We start from the raw sequence: 25,956 nt of genomic DNA on the forward strand, positions 1-25,956 counted from the left end.
ACTGTAGGTAGAAGGATCAATTGTGGCGATGTGAATTGAATTTGCTGTGTTTATTAAATGTGAAAATGACTCCAACATTTTTAAGAAAGAAACTTTTCATCAGTAGTATATTCTTTTAAGTAATTATGTATGTATGTCTGTATATATTCCTTTGCGTGTATATGAATATATTCCTTTACTTATGTGTATGAATGTATGTATTTAATTATGACTTTCAGAGAAAGTAACTTATTGGAAAATCATAATTAAAAACATACATTCATACACATAAGTAAAGGAATATAAAACATACATACATATACGTAAAGGAATATATGCGGACATACATACATAATTACTTATTACTGATGAAAAGTTTCTTCCTTAAAAGTGTTGGAAATGTTACATTACTCATTTTAGAACACTCATTCTCACATTCAATTCACACAGCCACAATTGCTCCTTCTACCCACCGTACTGAAAACCCGTTTAAAAAAAAAAATTTTAACTTTAAAACTAACCTCAGCATTTCTTAAAATAACTTTGCTCCCTTTCCCAAACAAAAATATTGCCTTTCAGAAGCTCCACGATAAAATATATCTTCCTCCGCAGCCTTGGAGCAACTTTACACATGCTTTTTTCAAGTGTAACTTGTAAGGACTTACCCTCACTGAATCCATGAATGAAATCGACGAAGTTCACTGCGCACGCGCTGCCTGTGCAGTCGCACGCGCTGTGCCTCTGAACCCCTTCGTTCAGAGGACTGGAAATGCCGGCGTTCCCCGCATGCGCTGTGTTTCCTGAACGCCGGCATTTCATCCGGCCAGATGCGTGAGTACCCAGACCGTACTCACGCATTTGGACCCGAATTACTGGGCCATTGTAAGTTCATTAAGTGTTACAGTTAAAATGCAGAGTAATACAAAGAAAACATGTTGTTAGATAAAAGTAAAATACTTTTGTTTTAAGAAAGGGAGATGTAATGATATCAGCAAATAGTGATGGTATTTGCCTGTTTGATTATTATGCCTTACCAGCATATTTGCATGTATTGATTATTTATGCCTGACCAGCAGAGGGCATGTGAGAGAGGCAGTTTAGTTTAGTTTTAGTTTCGTTTTAGATGGATCTCTAAGATGGTGTCTCCTGTAATGCTGTTAACTTAGATGAACAAACATTAGATTAAAAGACATTCTCTTTCATGAATGTGTCGTCATTGAACCCACATACAAATCAATACAGCCACGGTTGGTCTTCGTCCAAATCTGACGTCCAGGAGGAAATAAAAAAAATAGTTCCCATGTTTCTGGTATATGCCTCAGTTGAGGAAGCGCTCAGTCAAGGTAGAGAGAGGGGTTTCCCAGGAGGTCACACTGGAGATGGGTGTCAGGCTCCAAACTTCCACAACAATGAGTAGGCCGCTAAAAGTTCCCCCAGACCTGAGACAACAAAGTTCTGCCACCTGCAAATGATGATTGCTGAAAACTCCTTTATAATGCTGGAGCTGCAGCTGTTAGTAAGCAGTCCACTTGTGAGGCCACCAGGATTCACTGGCGTGTTCCAGAGGAGACGTGCAGGACGTGGGAAAGTGTTAAAATCAGAAAGACCTCTCAAAATGGGATTATAGAGACAATTAACTGGTTGTTAAGGGCCTTAATGGCCTATCCCGCCTCTTGGAAGCGGGATGGAAATGGGGCATGAAACCCCGATTCTGGGAAAATTGCTCGGAGGCGGGCTGGAGGCAGGATCGGATCCACCCGCCATTTATTGCGATTTTAACACCTCACACACCTCCAATCCTGCCTCCTTGGGCCTGGCAAAATCAAGCCCAGTGTGTCTCATACCAGACGTAGAGTGCCTCGCACCAGACGTAGTGCGTCTCACACCAGACGCAGTGTGTCTCACACCAGGCGTAGTGCGTCTCACACCAGACGTGGTGCGTCTCACACCAGGCGTAGTGCGTCTCACACCAGACGTAGTGCGTCTCACACCAGACGTAGTGCGTCTCACACCAGACGTAGTGCGTCTCACACCAGGCGTAGTGCGTCTCACACCAGGCGTAGTGCGTCTCACACCAGACGTAGTGCGTCTCACACCAGGCGTAGTGCGTCTCACACCAGGCGTAGTGCGTCTCACACCAGACGTAGTGCGTCTCACACCAGACGTAGTGCGTCTCACACCAGACGTAGTGCGTCTCACACCAGACGTAGTGCGTCTCACACCAGGCGTAGTGCGCCTCACACCAGGCGTAGTGCGTCTCACACCAGGCGTAGTGCGTCTCACACCAGGCGTAGAGCGTCTCACACCAGGCGTAGTGCGTCTCACACCAGACGTAGTGCGTCTCACACCAGACGTAGTGCGTCTCACACCAGGCGTAGTGCGTCTCACACCAGACGTAGTGCGTCTCACACCAGACGTGGTGCGCCTCACACCAGACGTAGTGTGCCTGACACCAGACGTAGAGTGTCCCACACCAGACGTAGTGTGCCTCACACCAGACGTAGTGTCTCACACCAGACGTAGAGTGTCTCACACCAGACGTAGAGTGTCTCACACCAGACGTAGTGCGCCTCACACCAGATGTAGTGTGTCTCACACCAGACGTAGTGTGTCTCACACCAGACGTAGAGCGTCTCACACCAGACGTAGAGTGTCTCACACCAGACGTAGAGTGTCTCACACCAGACGTAGTGTCTCACACCAGACGTAGTGTGCCTCACACCAGACGTAGTGTGTCTCACACCAGACGTAGTGCGTCTCACACCAGACGTAGTGCGTCTCACACCAGACGTAGAGTGTCTCACACCAGACGTAGAGCGTCTCACACCAGACGTAGAGCGTCTCACACCAGACGTAGTGCGTCTCACACCAGACGTAGTGCGTCTCACACCAGACGTAGTGCGTCTCACACCAGACGTGGAGTGTCTCACACCAGACGTGGTGTGTCTCACACCAGACGTAGAGCGTCTCACACCAGACGTAGAGCGTCTCACACCAGACGTGGTGCGTCTCACACCAGACGTGGTGCGTCTCACACCAGACGTGGTGCGTCTCACACCAGACGTGGTGCGTCTCACACCAGACGTGGTGCGTCTCACACCAGACGTGGTGCGTCTCACACCAGACGTGGTGCGTCTCACACCAGACGTAGTGCATCTCACACCAGACGTAGTGTGCCTCACACCAGACGTAGTGCGTCTCACACCAGACGTAGTGCGTCTCACACCAGACGTGGAGTGCCTCGCACCAGACGTAGTGTGTCTCACACCAGACGTAGTGTGCCTGACACCAGACGTAGTGTGTCTCACACCAGACGTAGTGCGCCTCACACCAGACGTGGAGTGCCTCGCACCAGACGTAGTGTGTCTCACACCAGACGTAGTGTGCCTGACACCAGACGTAGTGTGTCTCACACCAGACGTAGTGCGCCTCACACCAGACGTGGTGTGTCTCACACCAGACGTAGAGTGCCTCACACCAGACGTGGAGTGCCTCGCACCAGACGTAGTGTGTCTCACACCAGACGTAGTGTGCCTGACACCAGACGTAGTGCGTCTCACACCAGACGTAGAGTGCCTCGCACCAGACGTGGTGCGTCTCACACCAGACGTAGAGTGCCTCGCACCAGACGTAGTGCGTCTCACACCAGACGTCGAGCGCCTCGCACCAGACGTAGTGCGCCTCGCACCAGACGTAGTGCGTCTCACACCAGACGTAGTGCGTCTCACACCAGACGCAGTGCGTCTCACACCAGACGTAGTGCGTCTCACACCAGACGTAGTGCGTCTCACACCAGACGTAGAGTGTCTCACACCAGGCGTGGTGCGTCTCACACCAGGCGTGGTGCGTCTCACACCAGACGTGGTGCGTCTCACACCAGACGTGGTGCGTCTCACACCAGACGTGGTGCGTCTCACACCAGACGTGGTGCGTCTCACACCAGACGTGGTGCGTCTCACACCAGGCGTGGTGCGTCTCACACCAGACGTGGTGCGTCTCACACCAGACGTGGTGCGCCTCACACCAGACGTGGTGCGTCTCACACCAGACGTGGTGCGTCTCACACCAGGCGTGGTGCGTCTCACACCAGACGTGGTGCGTCTCACACCAGACGTAGTGCGTCTCACACCAGACGTAGTGCGTCTCACACCAGGCGTAGTGCGTCTCACACCAGACGTAGTGCGTCTCACACCAGACGTGGTGCGCCTCACACCAGACGTAGTGTGCCTGACACCAGACGTAGAGTGTCCCACACCAGACGTAGTGTGCCTCACACCAGACGTAGTGCATCTCACACCAGACGTAGTGTGCCTGACACCAGATGTAGTGTGTCTCACACCAGACGTAGTGTGTCTCACACCAGACGTAGAGCGTCTCACACCAGACGTAGAGTGTCTCACACCAGACGTAGAGTGTCTCACACCAGACATAGAGTGTCTCACACCAGACGTAGAGTGTCTCACACCAGACGTAGTGCGCCTCACACCAGATGTAGTGTGTCTCACACCAGACGTAGTGTGTCTCACACCAGACGTAGAGCGTCTCACACCAGACGTAGAGTGTCTCACACCAGACGTAGAGTGTCTCACACCAGACGTAGAGTGTCTCACACCAGACGTAGTGTGTCTCACACCAGACGTAGTGTCTCACACCAGACGTAGTGCGTCTCACACCAGACGTAGTGCGTCTCACACCAGACGTAGTGCGTCTCACACCAGACGTAGAGTGTCTCACACCAGACGTGGTGCGTCTCACACCAGACGTGGTGCGTCTCACACCAGACGTGGTGCGTCTCACACCAGACGTGGTGCGTCTCACACCAGACGTAGTGTGTGTCACACCAGACGTAGTGCGTCTCAGACCAGACGTAGTGCGTCTCACACCAGACGTAGTGCGTCTCACACCAGACGTAGTGCGTGTCACACCAGACGTAGAGTGCCTCACACCAGACGTAGTGTGTCTCACACCAGACGTAGAGTGCCTCACACCAGACGTAGTGCGCCTCACACCAGACGTAGTGCGTCTCACACCAGACGTAGAGTGCCTCACACCAGACATAGTGCGTCTCACACCAGACGTGGAGTGTCTCACACCAGACGTAGTGCGTCTCACACCAGACGTAGTGCGTCTCACACCAGACGTAGTGCGTCTCACACCAGACGTAGTGCGTCTCACACCAGACGTAGTGCGTGTCACACCAGACGTAGTGCGTCTCACACCAGACATAGTGCGTCTCACACCAGACGTGGAGTGTCTCACACCAGACGTAGTGCATCTCACACCAGACGTAGTGCGTCTCATACCAGACGTAGTGCGTGTCACACCAGACATAGTGCGTCTCACACCAGACGTGGTGTGTCTCACACCAGACGTAGAGTGTCTCACATCAGACGTAGAGTGTCTCACACCAGACGTAGTGCGTCTCACACCAGACGTAGTGCGTCTCACACCAGACGTAGTGCGTCTCACACCAGACATGGTGCGTCTCACACCAGACATAGTGCGTCTCACACCAGACGTAGTGCGTCTCACACCAGACGTAGTGCATCTCACACCAGACGTAGTGTGCCTCACACCAGACGTAGTGCGTCTCACACCAGACGTAGTGCGTCTCACACCAGACGTGGAGTGCCTCGCACCAGACGTAGTGTGTTGCACACCAGACGTAGTGTGCCTGACACCAGACGTAGTGTGTCTCACACCAGACGTAGTGCGCCTCACACCAGACGTGGAGTGCCTCGCACCAGACGTAGTGTGTCTCACACCAGACGTAGTGTGCCTGACACCAGACGTAGTGTGTCTCACACCAGACGTAGTGCGCCTCACACCAGACGTGGTGTGTCTCACACCAGACGTAGAGTGCCTCACACCAGACGTGGAGTGCCTCACACCAGACGTGGAGTGCCTCGCACCAGACGTAGTGTGTCTCACAGCAGACGTAGTGTGCCTGACACCAGACGTAGTGCGTCTCGCACCAGACGTAGAGTGCCTCGCACCAGACGTGGTGCGTCTCACACCAGACGTAGAGTGCCTCGCACCAGACGTGGTGCGTCTCACACCAGACGTGGTGCGTCTCACACCAGGCGTGGTGCGTCTCACACCAGACGTGCTGCGTCTCACACCAGGCGTGGTGCGTCTCACACCAGGCGTGGTGCGTCTCACACCAGACGTGGTGCGTCTCACACCAGACGTGGTGCGCCTGACACCAGACGTGGTGCGTCTCACACCAGACGTAGTGCGTCTCACACCAGGCGTAGTGCGTCTCACACCAGACGTAGTGCGTCTCACACCAGACGTAGTGCGCCTCACACCAGACGTAGTGCGCCTCACACCAGACGTAGTGCGTCTCACACCAGGCGTAGTGCGTCTCACACCAGACGTAGTGCGTCTCACACCAGACGTGGTGCGCCTCACACCAGACGTAGTGTGCCTGACACCAGACGTAGAGTGTCCCACACCAGACGTAGTGTGCCTCACACCAGACGTAGTGCATCTCACACCAGACGTGTGCCTGACACCAGATGTAGTGTGTCTCACACCAGACGTAGTGTGTCTCACACCAGACGTAGAGCATCTCACACCAGACGTAGAGTGTCTCACACCAGACGTAGAGTGTCTCACACCAGACGTAGTGTCTCACACCAGACGTAGTGTGTCTCACACCAGACGTAGTGTCTCACACCAGACGTAGTGTGTCTCACACCAGACGTAGTGCGTCTCACACCAGACGTAGAGTGTCTCACACCAGACGCAGTGTCTCACACCAGACGTAGTGTGTCTCACACCAGACGTAGTGTGTCTCACACCAGACGTAGAGCGTCTCACACCAGACGTAGAGTGTCTCACACCAGACGTAGTGTGTCTCACACCAGACGTAGTGTGTCTCACACCAGACGTAGTGCGTCTCACACCAGACGTAGTGCGTCTCACACCAGACGTAGAGCGTCTCACACCAGACGTAGTGTGTCTCACACCAGACGTAGTGCGTCTCACACCAGACGTAGTGCGTCTCACACCAGACGTAGTGCGTGTCACACCAGACGTAGTGCGTCTCACACCAGACGTAGTGCGTCTCACACCAGACGTAGTGCGTCTCACACCAGACGTAGTGCGTGTCACACCAGACGTAGAGTGTCTCACACCAGACGTAGTGTGTCTCACACCAGACGTAGAGTGCCTTACACCAGACGTAGTGCGCCTCACACCAGACATAGTGCGTCTCACACCAGACGTAGAGTGCCTCACACCAGACATAGTGCGTCTCACACCAGACGTGGAGTGTCTCACACCAGACGTAGTGCATCTCACACCAGACGTAGTGCGTCTCACACCAGACGTAGTGCGTCTCACACCAGACGTAGTGCGTCTCACACCAGACGTAGTGCGTCTCACACCAGACGTAGTGCGTGTCACACCAGACGTAGTGCGTCTCACACCAGACATAGTGCGTCTCACACCAGACGTGGAGTGTCTCACACCAGACGTGGTGCGTCTCACACCAGACGTAGTGCATCTCACACCAGACGTAGTGCATCTCACACCAGACGTAGTGTGCCTCACACCAGATGTAGTGCGTCTCACACCAGACGTAGTGCGTCTCACACCAGACGTGGAGTGCCTCGCACCAGACGTAGTGTGTCTCTCACCAGACGTAGTGTGCCTGACACCAGACGTAGTGTGTCTCACACCAGACGTAGTGCGCCTCACACCAGACGTGGAGTGCCTCGCACCAGACGTAGTGTGTCTCACACCAGACGTAGTGTGCCTGACACCAGACGTAGTGCGTCTCACACCAGACGTAGTGCGCCTCACACCAGACGTGGTGTGTCTCACACCAGACGTAGAGTGCCTCACACCAGACGTGGAGTGCCTCGCACCAGACGTAGTGTGTCTCACACCAGACGTAGTGTGCCTGACACCAGACGTAGTGCGTCTCACACCAGACGTAGAGTGCCTCGCACCAGACGTGGTGCGTCTCACACCAGACGTAGAGTGCCTCGCACCAGACGTAGTGCGTCTCACACCAGATGTAGAGTGCCTCGCACCAGACGTAGTGTGTCTCACACCAGACGTAGTGCGCCTCACACCAGACGTGGTGTGTCTCACACCAGACGTAGAGTGCCGCGCACCAGACGTAGAGTGCCTCACACCAGACGTAGTGCGTCTCACACCAGACGTAGTGCGTCTCACACCAGACGTAGTGCGTCTCACACCAGACGTAGAGCGCCTCACACCAGACGTAGTGTGCCTGACACCAGACGTAGTGTGTCTCACACCAGACGTAGTGTGTCTCACACCAGACGTAGTGCGCCTCACACCAGATGTAGAGTGTCTCACACCAGACGTAGTGCGTCTCACACCAGACGTAGAGTGTCTCACACCAGACGTAGAGTGTCTCACACCAGACGTAGTGTGTCTCACACCAGACGTAGTGAGTCTCACACCAGACGTAGTGCGTCTCACACCAGACGTAGTGCGTCTCACACCAGACGTAGTGCGCCTCACACCAGGCGTAGTGTGTCTCACACCAGACGTAGAGCGCCTCACACCAGACGTAGTGTGCCTGACACCAGACGTAGTGTGTCTCACACCAGACGTAGTGTGTCTCACACCAGACGTAGTGCGCCTCACACCAGATGTAGAGTGTCTCACACCAGACGTAGTGCGTCTCACACCAGACGTAGAGTGTCTCACACCAGACGTAGAGTGTCTCACACCAGACGTAGTGTGTCTCACACCAGACGTAGTGAGTCTCACACCAGACGTAGTGCGTCTCACACCAGACGTAGTGCGTCTCACACCAGACGTAGTGCGCCTCACACCAGACGTAGAGTGTCTCACACCAGACGTAGAGTGTCTCACACCAGACGTAGAGTGTCTCACACCAGACGTAGAGTGTCTCACACCAGACGTAGTGTGTCTCACACCAGACGTAGAGTGTCTCACACCAGACGTAGTGTGTCTCACACCAGACGTAGTGTGTCTCACACCAGACGTAGTGTGTCTCACACCAGACGTAGAGTGTCTCACACCAGACGTAGAGTGTCTCACACCAGACATAGCGTGTCTCACACCAGACGTAGAGTGTCTCACACCAGACGTAGAGTGTCTCACACCAGACGTAGTGTGTCTCACACCAGACGTAGTGAGTCTCACACCAGACGTAGTGCGTCTCACACCAGACGTAGTGCGTCTCACACCAGACGTAGTGCGCCTCACACCAGACGTAGAGTGTCTCACACCAGACGTAGAGTGTCTCACACCAGACGTAGAGTGTCTCACACCAGACGTAGAGTGTCTCACACCAGACGTAGTGTGTCTCACACCAGATGTAGTGTGTCTCACACCAGACGTAGTGTGTCTCACACCAGACGTAGAGTGTCTCACACCAGACGTAGAGTGTCTCACACCAGACGTAGAGTGTCTCACACCAGACGTAGAGTGTCTCACACCAGACGTAGTGTGTCTCACACCAGACGTAGTGTGTCTCACACCAGACGTAGTGTGTCTCACACCAGACGTAGAGTGTCTCACACCAGACGTAGTGTGTCTCACACCAGACGTAGTGTGTCTCACACCAGACGTAGTGCGCCTCACACCAGACGTAGTGCGTCTCACACAAGACGTAGTGCGTCTCACACCAGTCGTAGTGCGTCTCACACCAGACGTAGTGCGTCTCACACCAGACATAGTGCGTCTCACACAAGACGTAGTGTGTCTCACACCAGACGTAGTGCGTCTCACACCAGACATAGTGCGCCTGACACCAGACGTAGTGCGTCTCACACCAGACGTAGTGCGTCTCACACCAGACGTAGTGTGTCTCACACCAGACGTAGTGTGTCTCACACCAGACGTAGTGTGTCTCACACCAGACGTAGTGCGTGTCACACCAGACGTAGTGTGTCTCACACCAGACGTAGTGCGTGTCACACCAGACGTAGTGCGCCTCACACCAGACGTAGAGCGTCTCACACCAGACGTAGTGCGCCTCACACCAGACGTAGTGCGTCTCACACCAGACGTAGTGCGTGTCACACCAGACGTAGTGCGTGTCACACCAGACGTAGTGTGTCTCACACCAGACGTAGTGTGTCTCACACCAGACGTAGTGTGCCTCACACCAGACGTAGTGCGCCTCACACCAGACGTAGTGTGTCTCACACCAGACGTAGAGTGTCTCACACCAGACGTAGTGCGCCTCACACCAGACGTAGTGCGTCTCACACCAGACGTAATGCGTCTCACACCAGACGTAGTGCGCCTCACACCAGACGTAGTGCGCCTCACACCAGACGTAGTGCGTCTCACACCAGACGTAGAGTGTCTCACACCAGACGTAGAGTGTCTCACACCAGACGTAGAGTGCCTCACACCAGACGTAGTGTGCCTCACACCAGCCATAGTGTGTCTCACACCAGACGTAGAGTGCCTCACACGCCTCACACCAGACGTAGAGCGCCTCACACCAGACGTAGTGTGTCTCACACCAGACGTAGAGTGTCTCACAGCAGACGTAGAGTGTCTCACAGCAGACGTAGTGTGTGTCACACCAGACGTATAGTATCTCACACCAGACGTAGTGTCTCACACCAGACGTAGTGTGTCTCACACCAGACGTAGTGTGTCTCACACCAGACGTAGTGTATCTCACACCAGACATAGTGTGTCTCACACCAGACGTAGTGTATCTCACACCAGACATAGTGTGTCTCACACCAGACGTAGTGTATCTCACACCAGACATAGTGTGTCTCACACCAGACGTAGTGTATCTCACACCAGACATAGTGTGTCTCACACCCAGCCGAGATGCCTAAAAATTGGGCTGCCACCAATGTTGCCGTTGGACCAATGCCTGTGCAGATTGGGTGCAGGCCCTCCTGCTGCTATATTTGTGCCTCTTTTAAATCTAAAACCTGAACCAATTGGTGCCCCTTGCAGTCCCTCAGGTGGTGGAAGAGGTCGCTCCGTTGTAACGTCAATCACTATTAGCAAGTAGGATGGGCGATGAATACTGGCCTTGCGAGTGTTACCCACACCCTGACAAATCTGCTGGATAATGATTTGTATCTTCTGTAATGTTCTCATTTATTCCGTTTCTTTAACTGTTGTTTAGTTTGGTCTCCCAGCTTTCTTCAATTTCTCAATTTTCCTGGGACATAAAATCCAGTTTAAGAACATAAAATCATATGAATTAGGGGCAGGGGTAGGCCATACGGCCCCTCAAGCCTGCTCCGCCATTCAATAAGATCATGGCTGATCCTCGACCTCAACTCCACTTTCCTGCCCGATCCCCATGTCCCTCGATTCCCCTGGAGTTCAAAAATCAATCGATCTCAGCCTTGAATATACTCAACGACTCAGCATCCACAGCCCTCTGGGGCAGAGAATTCCAAAGATTCACCACCCTCTGAGTGAAGAAATTCCTCCTCATCTCAGTCCTAAATGGCCGACCCCTTATCCTGAGACTGTGTCCCCTAGTTCTAGACTCTCCAGCCAGGGGGAAACAACCTCTCAGCATCTACCCTGTCACTCCCCCTCAGAATTGTGTATGTTTCAATGAGATCACCTCTCATTCTTCTAAACTCCAGAGAGTATCGGCCCATTCTACACAATCTCTCATCATAGGACAGCCCTCTCATCCCAGGAATCAATATATGTCTGTCCGGGAGTCCGCGACTGGAGGTAATTTCAAGGCTGCTCCTCTTTATAAAACCGACACTGATTCAGTTCCTGGGAATGATTCTCAACGGCCGGGCCCGCCTCCTCACAGAGGCCCACAGCTCTCACTCGCTTTGGAACGAGCGCTCCCTGCTGGTCGAGCCGATTCCTCTCCCTGGCGCCGCGACCCTGCGCCGTCCTCCCGACACGTGATCAGAGCGCCTGCGGGGGCCCTTCGAACACGGGCCTGAACGTGTTCCCGCAAACACGCCCAATCCCACAGTGAGTCGTGCTTCCACCAGCGTCCCAGCAGGTGTGCTGGTGTTCGTGCCCTCACTCACCTGGGCCAGCCTGCTGACGGCTTTAACAATTGTCCAGCACTAAGTGGCCAATAGTGGCCATCTGTTGCAGCGGAGTGCCCAGAATTGGTGTGAGAAGCCAGCCCACCCATCTCACTGATATCTGTAAGTAAATAACAACAGAAAGTGCTGGAAAAACTCAGCAGGCCAGGCAACATCCGTGGAGAGAGAAACAGAGTCAACGTTTCGGGTCAAACCCTTCGTCAGAACTGAGAGAAAAGGCAGGAAATAAAAAGATTAAAAGTCAGTTTGGGGGCTGGGAAATGGGGGAGGGGATGAAAGAAGAGACATGAAGAGATATTCAAGGTGAGATGAGATGGTAATAGGACAGGTAAAGAAACAAACAATGGCTCTAGATGAAGTGTGAAATGCGCTGGCAGAGTGAGAGACAGCTGCCGTGTGGGAGAGAGAGAAAAAGGAAAAGGCACAAACCAAAGGTGTGGATAAAAAATATAAAAATGTAATAGGGGCCGAGGTTATGATCTGAAATTGTTGAACTCGATATTGAGTCCGGAAGGCTGTAAAGTGCCTAATCGGAAGATGAGGTGCTGTAAGTAAACACCTGTTTTCTTAAAAGCATTATTAAAGCACTCTTTACAAGCAGCGCTTTCATATTATATAGAGCTTTAATTTAGATGGGGGAGGGGGCCCATGATTAATAATCCATTTGAAAAGGTGTCCTTGGATTTTGCGAACCAGTGCAATATATAAACGGGGCTGTCAGGTCATTGACCGGGAGCTGTACCAGAAGGTGTCACTGTGAGTCCTGGAGCAGTCCCTTCCCCTGGGGCTGGGTTTGTGCAGCCGGAGCTGGGAGTCGAATCCAGTCCCACTGCCCAACAAGCCAGGCACTGACTCCGGGACTCTGCAATCCCACTTTCCAGGGATCGCTTGCTTAAACTGCAGCTCCGTGTCCCTCACTCCCCAAACAGGTACGTTCAGCTTTTTTTTTAAAGTGAACTATCTCCAGTTAGAAAGTAATTTAAACTGTAATAATATTGAAAGGGAGCTTTCGCAGTGAGTGCAGTTAAACTAAATCTCACTGGGGTGTTGGTATAAACTTTTTAATAACTAGTTAACCATCGAGTTTAACTGAAACTTTTTTTCGCTCCCCTTGATCTTTTGAAAGTGGAGTTTAATGGGATTGATTGATAGGAGAGAGGACAGATTCTGGTAAGGTTCATGATTTGCTCTGACATGACTCCGGGAGCTGATGATTTTAACTCAGGCATCTGCAGTCTTGTTGTGGTTTTTTTTTTAGTTTAGGGAAAGAAGCGCTTCAAAACTTTTTAAACTTTGTGGACAAGGGGCGGTAAATCCCCCCAAATGTCTTGGGGAGCCGGAGTTAGTGAATACTTATTTATTAATTCACGGTGTCTCTGGGAGACAACAGAAAAAACAATCACTTAAAAAAAGTGAAACTTTAAAAAAGTTCTAAAACTGAGTTTATATATAAAGGCAGCTGGATCTTTGGTTAAAGGGGTTCGTCGTTCTTTCCTTTTCTGTAGACCCACCCAACATGCACTGATTTTTTTCTGGGGTGTGGGGTTGCTTGTTCTCCCCCGGGTTTTTCCTCCGATGTGGGCATTCTTTCCTCGCTGTCGGCTGTAAATCAATTAAAATAACACTGACCGAAAGAGCCGGGCTTGAGCGCATGTCGGCTATTCGACTGTGGGAAGCAGCATCATTATTGTTCGAGTCGGATGCCCATTTTACACTCCACCCGATTTTACTCACCAGTGACCTCAATGAGTTCCGACCTGAACCCGCCTCTTTTCTGCCCATGTGGGATCAGTTAAAATCGGGCCGACAATGTTCTTGCTATTTATTTTGTATTTGAGCAATGCTGTGTGAGGTAGACAAGTTTCTATTCTACGGGGAGGGGCGGGGAGAGGAGAGGGGAGGGAGGGAGGGGGGAGAGGGGAGGGAGGGGGGCTCGGGGAGTGGGGCATGAGGGAGATGGGAAGGGAGGGGAGAGGCGGAGGGGGAGATGAAGGTGGAGGACACTGAGGGGGCATCAGGAGGAGGTGGGGATGGGGCGGGGGCAAGGGGAGGGGAGACTGTACTTGACGTTCCTGTAGAGTTTACGGTGGAACTTCTTCCTCTGCTGAGATACCCGTTGCGGGGACACCATGGAATCGGGAACAAAGCGACTGAAGGAGAAAATCAAAGAGAAGCTGCCGGTGACGGGACCGCAAGCAGCGAGCGCCTACGAACTGGTGCGATGGTATTGCTACCACACCAACACCCACGGCTGCCGCCGGATCGTGGTGTCGAGAGGCCGGCTGCGCCGGGCAGCCTGGGTGATCCTGACATTCGGCACGGTGGGCATCATCTTCTGGCAGTGCGCCCTCCTCATCGCCTCCTACTACACCGCCTCCGTCACCATCACCGTCCAGTTCCAGGAGATCACCTTCCCCGCCGTCACCATCTGCAACATAAACCCGTACAGGTCAGTGGCTGCGACCCTCGACCCCTTGAAGCTTCAGACCCTCGACCCCCAGCCTCTCGTTAACTCTGCACGCTCTGCGAAGCCCAGGGTCTGTCCTAAAGAAAGATCTCCCATTTCTATAGCGCCTTTCACGACCTCAGGATGCCCCAAAGCACTTTACAGCCAATGAAGTACTTTTCAAGTGTAGTCACTGTTGTAATGTGGGAAACGCGGTAGCCAATTTTGCACACAGAACGCTGACCATTGTAACATCAATAAGATAGAAAGGGTTGGGGAAGAGAGATAGAGGGTGGAGTGTGGGAGTAAGAGGAAGACCCCCAAACAGACAGAGAACAAGCCATTTCTTGGACAGGAGCGTGAGAGAGGGGCCTCCCCAGATACGGGAACAGGATTGTACTTGTGTGATAGCTGTGGCTCAGTAGACAGCACTCTCGCCTCTGAATCAGAAGGTTGTGGGTTCAAGTCCCACTCCAGAGACTTGAGCATATAATCTAGGCTGACATTCCCAGAGCAGTACTGAGGGAGCGCTGCACTGTCGGAGGTGCCGTCTTCAGAAAGATCCCATGGCACTATTTCGAAGAAGAGCAGGGGAGTTCTCCCTGGTGTCCTGGGGCCAATATTTATCCCTCAACCAACATCACTAAAACAGATTATCTGGTCATTATCTCATTGCTGTTTGTGGGATCTGGCTGTGCGCAATGGGCTGCCGCGTTTCCTGCATTACAGCAGCGTCTCCACTTCAAGAGTACTTCATTGGCTGTAAAGCACTTTGGGACGTCCTGAGGCTGTGAAAGGCGCTATAGAAATGTGAGTCTGTCTTCTTTCTCCCTCTATGGCTTGGTGTCGGTTCCTTTATACTTTCCCCACTGTTCTTTATCCTCTTTATTTCCAACTTCAGCAACATCCTTTTGCCACCAGACAAACCTTACTTTAACCCGCGGGACGAAGATAGGGGGACATAACGCTGCTGCACTGACCTTCCGACCCGCACTCCCAATGGAGAGCTGGAGACAAAGGGGGCACGGGTCGGAGATAGGGGCACAACACTCGGGGGCAGATTAGCACGTGGACCCCTGGTCAGGTGGCAGTTTCACTTTGGCACAGTATATTTTGATTTATGATTATTAATGCAGTGTGTAAACATTCTTCAGGTCTATTTCTTCATGCATTTGACGACACTTTTATGTTTTAATGGATGGGGGAGGGGTTGTGCAGGAGATGGGGTGGGAGCCCAAATGTTCTTGTTGCCCAAGCCACCAAGAATTCTCAATCCGGTTCTGACCACACGCTCCGACCTACACTCCCTACAGGCGTGGCTCCTCACAGAAAGCTCAATTTACCCTTAAATAACAGTAACTGATGATATCAGCAAAGAAACTCCTGTTTGCCCCAATGGTGGACGATTCATTGCTTCACCTTGCCCAGGTCAGTAGAAACAGAGAACACGGTCTGTGCTTGTGGGGAGAGTGGGGGGGGGGGGGGGGTAAATTCAAAACTAATCCGCTCACCACCACCTTCTCATGGCAACTAGGGATGGGCAATAAATGCCCGCCTTGCCAGCATAGCCCACCTCCTGAGAAAGAATTGAAATAACAATGGCCCAGAAATTCGGCTCTCCACGGGTGAGTACGCACGGGGTACTCACCCGTAGGCCCAATGGAAGTGCCGGTTTCGTGCAAGCACTGCGCATGCGCGGGAAACCGGCACTTCCGTTCCCCTGAACGAAGGGGTTCAGAGGTGGAACGCGTGCGCGGGAGAAGCTGCGCGTGCGCATCGAACTTACGTTCTCTTTACAGGTTTTCCCGGGAGGGTAAGTCTCCAGAAGTTAGACATTTAAAAAGCAGTCGTAAGGCCGGCTTTTCACAAGGTAAGTGGTGAATTAATTAAAATTAAAACATTTTTTCCACAGGTTTATTATTTTTAAATACTTTAAAGAAAGGTAAGTTTATTTTTAGCCCCGTTAGAAAATAAAATTATTTTTTTCACAAATTTAAATAATTCTTCAAAATAGTTATTTCATGTAATTTATACAGTAGTTTATTTAAAAAATGTGATTTAAAAAAAAAATTATTTGAAGATTTAGTGATGTTTTGGGGCCCGTAGTATTTATAAGTTTTGACAACACTTCCTGTCAGACTTATGAATGAAGCATTCCCTGCTCCGATTGGCTCGCCATGGCCCACATGATCTCAGGGGACGCATCGAACTAACTGCGCCCCAGGGATACGCAAGTACTGCGCACCGGCAGTGGAGGAGGCCCAGGATTGGAATTCCACGGGAGCCCACAGCTCAACGGCCGGCGCGCAAGGTAAGTGCAGGTCAGAGGCTTACACCCGCGGGAAGCCCCCGACCCGAATTTCTGGGCCATTATATCAGTGAGCGAGTGGTCAATCTATGAAACGGGTTCCCTGGGGAGATGGTGGGAGCAGTTAGCGTTGATTCCTATAATCTCTGAAGTTTAGAAGAATGAGAGGTGATCTCATTGAAACATAAGATTCTGAGGGGGATTGACAGGGTAGATGCTGAGAGGTTGTTTCCCCTGGCTGGAGCGTCTAGAACTAGGGGGCACAGTCTCAAGATAAGGGGTCGGCCATTTAGGACTGAGATGAGGAGGAATTTCTTCACTCAGAGGGTTGTGAATCTTTGGAATTCTCTACCGGGATGCTCAGTTGTTGAGTGATGCGCCTCAATGACTTCAAGACTCAAAGTTAACTGAATAAAACAAGGCTTTTATTAGCAAAGAAAACATGCCTGTGTCTTCACCTAGCATGCTGCTGTTCTGCTGCAAGACAAGCCTGGGCTTGTCTTAAGTAGGGCCAGGTATGGGCGGAGCCGACACACAAAGGGGGCGGTGCACTATACACAATACAAGGTAAAACACCGGAGCAGGCAATACAATATATGTAGTTAACTACAGAGTCTGATGAATGACATATTTCATCACATTGAGTATATTCAAGGCTGAGATCGATAGATTTTTGGACTCTAGGGGAACCAGGGGATATGGGGATCGGGCAGGAAAGTGGAGTTGAGGTCGAAGATCAGCCATGATCTTACTGAATGGTGGAGCAGGCTCGAGGGGCCGTATCTCGTGCTCCTAATTCTTATGTTCTTATTCATTCAAATGCAAATTAGATAGATTTCTTTCAGAAAATAATATTTTGGGACACAGTATCTGAGTCATTTGAGACATGACGTGGGGTGAGTGTGGCGAGCTCGGGAGGAACCCGTGACTTTCCTTTTGTTCCCAAAGCTCTCCCCCACTGGGAGTTTCCTCTCCTCATGTCTGGGTCTGTTGTAGACTCACTGACAGAGATTGATCGCTGTGATTGGTCAACAACTCCATGATCATATCATGGGACTACCAGGATGGTAGAAGGCGAACTCGATGGACTTTGGTCTTTGTCCGTCTATCAATTCCTATTGGCCCTGGGTTTACTCGAGTCTGTTCACAGATACAATGCAACAAGACATCTCTTTGAGAAACTAGACCAGGCGACCCGGATTGCCATCAAGGAGCTGTACCACTTCACGAATAGTCCCAACAGCAGCCAAGCACGAGCTCAGAGTGAGGCCATTGCGGAAGGCCAAGACGACGGACTGTTCCGGAACATTCCGTTGCTGCGGATCGAGCTGATGGACCGGCAGTACAGCATCGTGTCTGACCTCATCACCAAGAGACGCCACAGGGTCAACGGGACGGTGAAAACCCAGTCCTTCGAGAGCGTCAACACACAGACCCGAGCCAAACTGGTCGGCTTCAAACTGGTGAGTTACACCTCCAGCCTCCCGGCTTATAACGAGGCTTGGGAGCCCCGAATCTAACCTGGGCGGGGGAAGGGGGGGAGTGCGGGGGCCGGGGGGAGTGCGGGGGCCGGGGTGGAGGGGAGGGGTAGTGGGGAGGGAGGGGGAGTGCGGGGGCCGGGGGGAGAGTGGGGGAGTGCGGGGGCTGGGGGGGGAGGGGAGGGGGAGTGCGGGGGCCGTGGGGGGAGGAGGAGTGGGGAGGGGAGGGGGAGTGCGGGGGCCGGGGGGGAGGGCAGGGGGAGTGCGGGGGCCGGGGAGGGGGAGTGCGGGGGCTGGTGGGGAGGGGAGGGGGAGTGCAGGGGCCGTGGGGGGGAGGGGAGTGGGGAGGGAGGGGGAGTGCAGGGGCCGGGGGGGGAGTGGGGGAGTGCGGGGGCCGGGTGGGGAGGGGAGGGGGAGTGCGGGGGCTGTGGGGGGAGGGGAGGGGGAGTGGGGAGGGGAGGGGGAGTGCGGGGGCCGGGGTGGAGGGGAGGGGGAGTGGGGAGGGGAGGGGGAGTGCGGGGGCCGGGGTGGAGGGGAGGGGGAGTGGGGAGGGAGGGGGAGTGCGGGGGCCGGGGGGGAGGGCAGGGGGAGTGCGGGGGCCGGGGAGGGGGAGTGCGGGGGCTGGTGGGGAGGGGAGGGGGAGTGCAGGGGCCGTGGGGGGGAGGGGAGTGGGGAGGGAGGGGGAGTGCAGGGGCCGGGGTGGGAGTGGGGGAGTGCGGGGGCCGGGTGGGGAGGGGAGGGGGAGTGCGGGGGCTGTGGGGGGAGGGGAGGGGGAGTGGGGAGGGGAGGGGGAGTGCGGGGGCCGGGGTGGAGGGGAGGGGGAGTGGGGAGGGGAGGGGGAGTGCGGGGGCCGGGGTGGAGGGGAGGGGGAGTGGGGAGGGAGGGGGAGTGCAGGGGCCGGGGGGGGAGTGGGGGAGTGCGGGGGCTGGGGAGGGGGAGTGCGGGGGCCGTGGGGGGAGGGGAGGGGGAGTGGGGAGGGGAGGGGGAGTGCGGGGGCCGGGGGGGAGGGGAGGGGGAGTGCGGGGGCCGGGGGGAGTGCGGGGGCTGGGGGGGAGGGGAGGGGGAGTGCGGGGGCCGTGGGGGGAGGGGAGGGGGAGTGGGGATGGGAGTGCGGGGGCCGGGGGGGAGGGGAGTGGGAGTGCGGGGGCCGGGGGGAGTGGAGGGGGAGTGCGGGGGCCGGGGGGAGGGGGAGTGCGGGGGCCGGGGGGAAGGGGAGGGGGAGTGCGGGGGCTGGGGGGGAGGGGAGTGGGAGTGCGGGGGCCGGGGGGGCGGGGAGGGGGAGTGCGGGGGCCGTGGGGGGAGGGGAGGGGGAGTGGGGAGGGGAGGGGGAGTGCGGGGGCCGGGGGGGAGGGGGAGTGCGGGGGCTGGGGGGGAGGGGAGGGGGAGTGCGGGGGCTGGGGGGGAGGGGCGTGGGAGTGCGGGGGGCCGGGGGGGTACCTGTATACGCTGGTTCCCGGCTCTGCACCCACGTTTCTGCCAAGGCCTTGTGAAGGCAACCTGGGCACCGTGCGGCCTGGCACTGACCAGAGTGAGCGGGCAGCGTTGACCGGAGTGAGCGGGCAGCGTTGACCGGAGTGAGCGGGCAGCGTTGGCCGGAACGAGCGGGCAGTGCTGACCATGTGGCGTTGTTCCCTCTCTCTGTGACGGATTCTCTCTGGTTTCCCTCTCCCCTGTGACAGTGCGACAAAAACAATGATAAAAATTCCACCTGTGTCATCTACACATTCAACTCGGGCATAACCGCCATCCAGGAATGGTACCGGCTGCACTACCTCAACATCATGGCACAGGTGCCACAGCAAACCAAAGTGCAGATGGGTTACTCTGCCGATGACCTGGTATTCAGCTGTTTGTTCGATGGACGACCCTGTGATTCAAGGTTTATATATTGAGCTTTATATTTAAATGCGCCTCTTTAAATATTAAGCTGTGGCTCAGTGGGTAGCACTCTCTCGCCTCTGAATCAGAAGATCCCACTCCAGAGCGCATCATCCAGGCTGACACTCCCAGTGTAGTACTGAGGGAGCGCTGCACTGTTGGAGGGGCAGTACTGAGGGAGCGCTGCACTTTCGGAGGGGCAGTACTGAGGGAGCGCCGCACTGTCGAAGGGGCAGTACTGAGGGAGCGCTGCACTGTCGGAGGGGCAATACTGAGGGAGCTTTGCACTGTAGGAGGGGCAGCACTGAGGGAGCGCCGCACTGTCGGAGGGGCAGCACTAAGGGAGCGCTGCACTGTCGGAGGAGCGGTACTGAGGGAACGCTGCACTGTCGGAGGGGCAGCACTGAGGGAGCACTGCACGGTCGGAGGGGCAGTGCTGAGGGAGCGCGGCACTGTCGGAAGGGCGGTGCTGAGGGAGCGCTGCACTGTCGGAGGGGCAGTACTGAGGGAACGCCGCACTGTCGGAGGGGCAGTACTGAGGGAACGCCGCACTGTCGGAGGGGCAGTACTGAGGGAGCGCCGCACTGTCGGAGGGGCAGTACTGAGGGAGCGCCTCACTGTCGGAGGGTCAGTACTGAGGGAGCGCCGCACTGTCGGAAGGGCAGTACTGAGGGAGCGCCGCACTGTCGGAGGGGCAGTACTGAGGGAGCGCCGCACTGTCGGAGGGGCAGTACTGAGGGAGCATCGCACTGTCGGAGGGGCAGTACTGAGGGAGCGCCGCACTGTCGGAGGGGCAGTACTGAGGGAGCGCCGCACTGTCGGAGGGGCAGTACTGAGGGAGCGCCGCACTGTCGGAGGGGCAGTACTGAGGGAGCGCCGCACTGTCGGAGGGGCAGTACTGAGGGAGCGCTGCACTGTCGGAGGGGCAGTACTGAGGGAGCACTGCACCAGAGGAAATAGTTTCTCCGTTTTTGCCCCTTTATCTGTTTAATCTCCTCGATCCGATCACCCCTGAATCCTCTGTACTCAAGGACCGATGGCACTCTGCCTGGGGACACCACTCCGAGGCTGAAGACAAGCTGTCGAAATGGGAGCCTTTTGCCCGATGAGCGATTCGCGCTGGCCAGTTGGGTTTTCCAGTCCAGGTGCTGAGGTTTGTGTCCATCTCTCTCCCTATTGCAGGAACTTCAGCCGAATGCACCATCCCCTGCACGGTAACTGCTTCACCTTCAACGGCGGAGAGAACGGCAGCGTTCTACGGACCATCACCGGCGGCAGTGAGAACGGTAAAACCCACCCGGCAAAAACATTTACCGCCAAGAGAGGCACAATGTCAAAAGTTAAAGAGAAAGCCGAGCCTTCAAATTATTTTGTACAACATTTTACTCTGCTAGTGCGGTTTACCCTTTACTCTGGGTCCCTGGGTGCGGTTTACCCTTTACTCTGGGTCCCTGGGTGCGGTTTACCCTTTACTCTGGGTCCCTGGGTGCGGTTTACCCTTTACTCTGGGTCCCTGGGTGCGGTTTACCCTTTACTCTGGATCCCTGGGTGTGGTTTACCCTTTACTCTGGGTCCCCGGGTGTGGTTTACCCTTTACTCTGGATCCCTGGGTGCGGTTTACCCTTTACTCTGGGACCCGGGTGTGGTTTACCCTTTACTCTGGGTCCCCGGGTGTGGTTTACCCTTTACTCTGGGCCCCTGGGTGCGGTTTACCCTTTACTCTGGGTCCCCGGGTGTGGTTTACCCTTTACTCTGGGTCCCCGGGTGTGGTTTACCCTTTACTCTGGGTCCCCGGGTGTGGTTTACCCTTTACTCTGGGTCCCCGGGTGTGGTTTACCCTTTACTCTGGGTCTCTGGGTGTGGTTTACCCTTTACTCTGGGTCCCCGGGTGCGGTTTACCCTTTACTCTGGGTCCCCGGGTGCGGTTTACCCTTTACTCTGGGTCCCCGGGTGTGGTTTACCCTTTACTCTGGGTCCCTGGGTGCGGTTTACCCTTTACTCTGAGACACCGGGTGTGGTTTACCCTTTACTCTGGGTCCCCGGGTGCGGTTTACCCTTTACTCTGGGTCCCCGTGTGCGGTTTACCCTTTACTCAGGGTCCCCGGGTGCGGTTTACCCTTTACTCTGGGACCCCGGGTGCGGTTTACCTTTACTCTGGGTCACTGGGTGCGGTTTACCCTTTACTCTGGGAACCCGGGTGTGGTTTACCCTTTGCTCTGGGCCCCTGGGTGTGGTTTACCCTTTACTCTGGGAACCCGGGTGTGGTTTACCCTTTACTCTGGGTCCCTGGGTGCGGTTTACCCTTTACTCTGGGTCCCCGGGTGCGGTTTACCCTTTACTCTGGGTCACTGGGTGCGGTTTACCCTTTACTCTGGGTCCCCGGGTGCGGTTTACCCTTTACTCTGGGTCCCCGGGTGCGGTTTACCCTTTACTCTGGGTCCCCGGGTGTGGTTTACCCTTTACTCTGGGTCCCCGGGTTTGGTTTACCCTTTACTCTGGGTCCCCAGGTGCAGTTTACCCTTTACTCTGGGTCACTGGGTGCGGTTTACCCTTTACTCTGGGTCCCTGGGTGTGGTTTACCCTTTACTCTGGGTCCCCGGGTTTGGTTTACCCTTTACTCTGGGTCCCCGGGTGCGGTTTACCCTTTACTCTGGGTCCCCGGGTGCGGTTTACCCTTTACTCTGGGTCCCCGGGTGCGGTTTACCCTTTACTCTGGGTCCCCGGGTGCGGTTTACTCTTTACTCTGGGTCCCTGGGTGTGGTTTACCCTTTACTCTGGGTCACTGGGTGCGGTTTACTCTTTACTCTGGGTCCCTGGGTGTGGTTTACCCTTTACTCTGGGTCCCTGGGTGTGGTTTACCTTTTACTCTGGGTCCCTGGGTGTGGTTTACCCTTTACTCTGGGTCCCTGGGTGTGGTTTACTCTTTACTCTGGGTCCCCGGGTGTGGTTTACCTTTTACTCTGGGTCACTGGGTGCGGTTTACCCTTTACTCTGGGTCCCCGGGTGTGGTTTACCCTTTACTCTGGGTCCCCGGGTGCGGTTTACCCTTTACTCTGGGTCCCCGGGTGCGGTTTACCCTTTACTCTGGGTCCCCGGGTGTGGTTTACCCATTACTCTGGGTCCCCAGGTGCGGTTTACCCTTTACTCTCGGTCCCCGGGTGCGGTTTACCCTTTACTCTGGGTCCCCGGGTGTGGTTTACCCTTTACTCTGGGTCCCCGGGTGCAGTTTACACTTTACTCTGGGTCCCCGGGTGCGGTTTACCCTTTACTCTGGGTCCCCGGGTGTGGTTTATCCATTACTCTGGGTCCCCAGGTGCGGTTTACCCTTTACTCTGGGTCCCCGGGTGCAGTTTACACTTTACTCTGGGTCCCCGGGTGCGGTTTACCCTTTACTCTGAGTCCCTTGGGTGCGGTTTACCCTTTACTCTGGGTCCCCGGGTGCGGTTTACCCTTCACTCTGGGTCCCCGGGTGCGGTTTACCCTTTACTCTGGGTCCCTGGGTGCAGTTTACCCTTTACTCTGGGTCTCTGGGTGCGGTTTACCCTTTACTCTGGGTCCCCGGGTGCGGTTTACCCTTTACTCTGGGTCCCTGGGTGCAGTTTACCCTTTACTCTGGGTCTCTGGGTGCGGTTTACCCTTTACTCTGGGTCCCCAGGTGCGGTTTGCCCTTTACTCTGGGTCCCTGGGTGTGGTTTACCCTTTACTCTGGGTCCCCAGGTGCGGTTTGCCCTTTACTCTGGGTCCCTGGGTGTGGTTTACCCTTTACTCTGGGTCCCCGGGTTTGGTTTACCCTTTACTCTGGGTCCCCGGGTGCGGTTTACCCTTTACTCTGGGTCCCCGGGTGCGGTTTACCCTTTACTCTGGGTCCCCGGGTGCGGTTTACCCTTTACTCTGGGTCCCCGGGTGCGGTTTACTCTTTACTCTGGGTCCCTGGGTGTGGTTTACCCTTTACTCTGGGTCACTGGGTGCGGTTTACTCTTTACTCTGGGTCCCTGGGTGTGGTTTACCCTTTACTCTGGGTCCCTGGGTGTGGTTTACCTTTTACTCTGGGTCCCTGGGTGTGGTTTACCCTTTACTCTGGGTCCCTGGGTGTGGTTTACTCTTTACTCTGGGTCCCCGGGTGTGGTTTACCTTTTACTCTGGGTCACTGGGTGCGGTTTACCCTTTACTCTGGGTCCCCGGGTGTGGTTTACCCTTTACTCTGGGTCCCCGGGTGCGGTTTACCCTTTACTCTGGGTCCCCGGGTGCGGTTTACCCTTTACTCTGGGTCCCCGGGTGTGGTTTACCCATTACTCTGGGTCCCCAGGTGCGGTTTACCCTTTACTCTCGGTCCCCGGGTGCGGTTTACCCTTTACTCTGGGTCCCCGGGTGTGGTTTACCCTTTACTCTGGGTCCCCGGGTGCAGTTTACACTTTACTCTGGGTCCCCGGGTGCGGTTTACCCTTTACTCTGGGTCCCCGGGTGTGGTTTACCCATTACTCTGGGTCCCCAGGTGCGGTTTACCCTTTACTCTGGGTCCCCGGGTGCAGTTTACACTTTACTCTGGGTCCCCGGGTGCGGTTTACCCTTTACTCTGAGTCCCTTGGGTGCGGTTTACCCTTTACTCTGGGTCCCCGGGTGCGGTTTACCCTTCACTCTGGGTCCCCGGGTGCGGTTTACCCTTTACTCTGGGTCCCTGGGTGCAGTTTACCCTTTACTCTGGGTCTCTGGGTGCGGTTTACCCTTTACTCTGGGTCCCCAGGTGCGGTTTGCCCTTTACTCTGGGTCCCTGGGTGTGGTTTACCCTTTACTCTGGGTCCCCGGGTGCGGTTTACCCTTTACTCTGGGTCCCCGGGTGCGGTTTACCCTTTACTCTGGGTCCCCGGGTGCGGTTTACCCTTTACTCTGGGTCCCCGGGTGTGGTTTACTCTTTACTCTGGGTCCCTGGGTGTGGTTTACCCTTTACTCTGGGTCCCTGGGTGTGGTTTACCTTTTACTCTGGGTCCCTGGGTGTGATTTACCCTTTACTCTGGGTCCCTGGGTGTGGTTTACTCTTTACTCTGGGTCCCCGGGTGTGGTTTACCTTTTACTCTGGGTCACTGGGTGCGGTTTACCCTTTACTCTGGGTCCCCGGGTGTGGTTTACCCTTTACTCTGGGTCCCCGGGTGCGGTTTACCCTTTACTCTGGGTCCCCGGGTGCGGTTTACCCTTTACTCTGGGTCCCCGGGTGTGGTTTACCCATTACTCTGGGTCCCCGGGTGCGGTTTACCCTTTACTCTCGGTCCCCGGGTGCGGTTTACCCTTTACTCTGGGTCCCCGGGTGTGGTTTACCCATTACTCTGGGTCCCCAGGTGCGGTTTACCCTTTACTCTGGGTCCCCGGGTGCAGTTTACACTTTACTCTGGGTCCCCGGGTGCGGTTTACCCTTTACTCTGAGTCCCTTGGGTGCGGTTTACCCTTTACTCTGGGTCCCCGGGTGCGGTTTACCCTTCACTCTGGGTCCCCGGGTGCGGTTTACCCTTTACTCTGGGTCCCTGGGTGCAGTTTACCCTTTACTCTGGGTCTCTGGGTGCGGTTTACCCTTTACTCTGGGTCCCCAGGTGCGGTTTGCCCTTTACTCTGGGTCCCTGGGTGTGGTTTACCCTTTACTCTGGGTCCCCGGGTGCGGTTTACCCTTTACTCTGGGTCCCCGGGTGCGGTTTACCCTTTTCTCTGGGTCCCCGGGTGCGGTTTACCCTTTACTCTGGGTCCCTGGGTGCAGTTTACCCTTTACTCTGGGTCCCTGGGTGTGGTTTACCCTTTACTCTGGGTCCCTGGGTGTGGTTTACCCTTTACTCTGGGTCCCTGGGTGCGGTTTACCCT

At 55.0% G+C, this 25,956-nt stretch overlaps 1 protein-coding gene across 3 annotated transcripts in view; it reads left to right on the plus strand.

Moving 5' to 3' along the window:
* Positions 1–25,956, plus strand: part of LOC147110270 (epithelial sodium channel subunit gamma-like) — a 97,210-nt gene that overhangs the window by 44,258 nt on the left and 26,996 nt on the right. Inside the window, exons 1-5 of one of the 3 annotated variants that reach the window (XM_086000065.1) lie at positions 12,704–12,934; positions 14,115–14,454; positions 17,910–18,222; positions 19,917–20,116; positions 21,298–21,401. In XM_086000065.1, coding sequence (XP_085856191.1) covers positions 14,135–14,454; positions 17,910–18,222; positions 19,917–20,116; positions 21,298–21,401 — 937 coding nt within the window. In that variant the 5' untranslated portion in view covers positions 12,704–12,934; positions 14,115–14,134. Of the gene's footprint in view, positions 1–12,703; positions 12,935–14,114; positions 14,455–17,909; positions 18,223–19,916; positions 20,117–21,297; positions 21,402–25,956 lie in introns of those variants that run through there. The other 2 variants (XM_086000066.1, XM_086000064.1) reach the window with 2 other exon arrangements.

This window comes from Somniosus microcephalus, chromosome 11, assembly GCF_052327205.1.
Source record: "Somniosus microcephalus isolate GS21.2 chromosome 11, FLI_Smic_1.0, whole genome shotgun sequence".
NCBI lineage: Eukaryota > Metazoa > Chordata > Chondrichthyes > Squaliformes > Somniosidae > Somniosus > Somniosus microcephalus.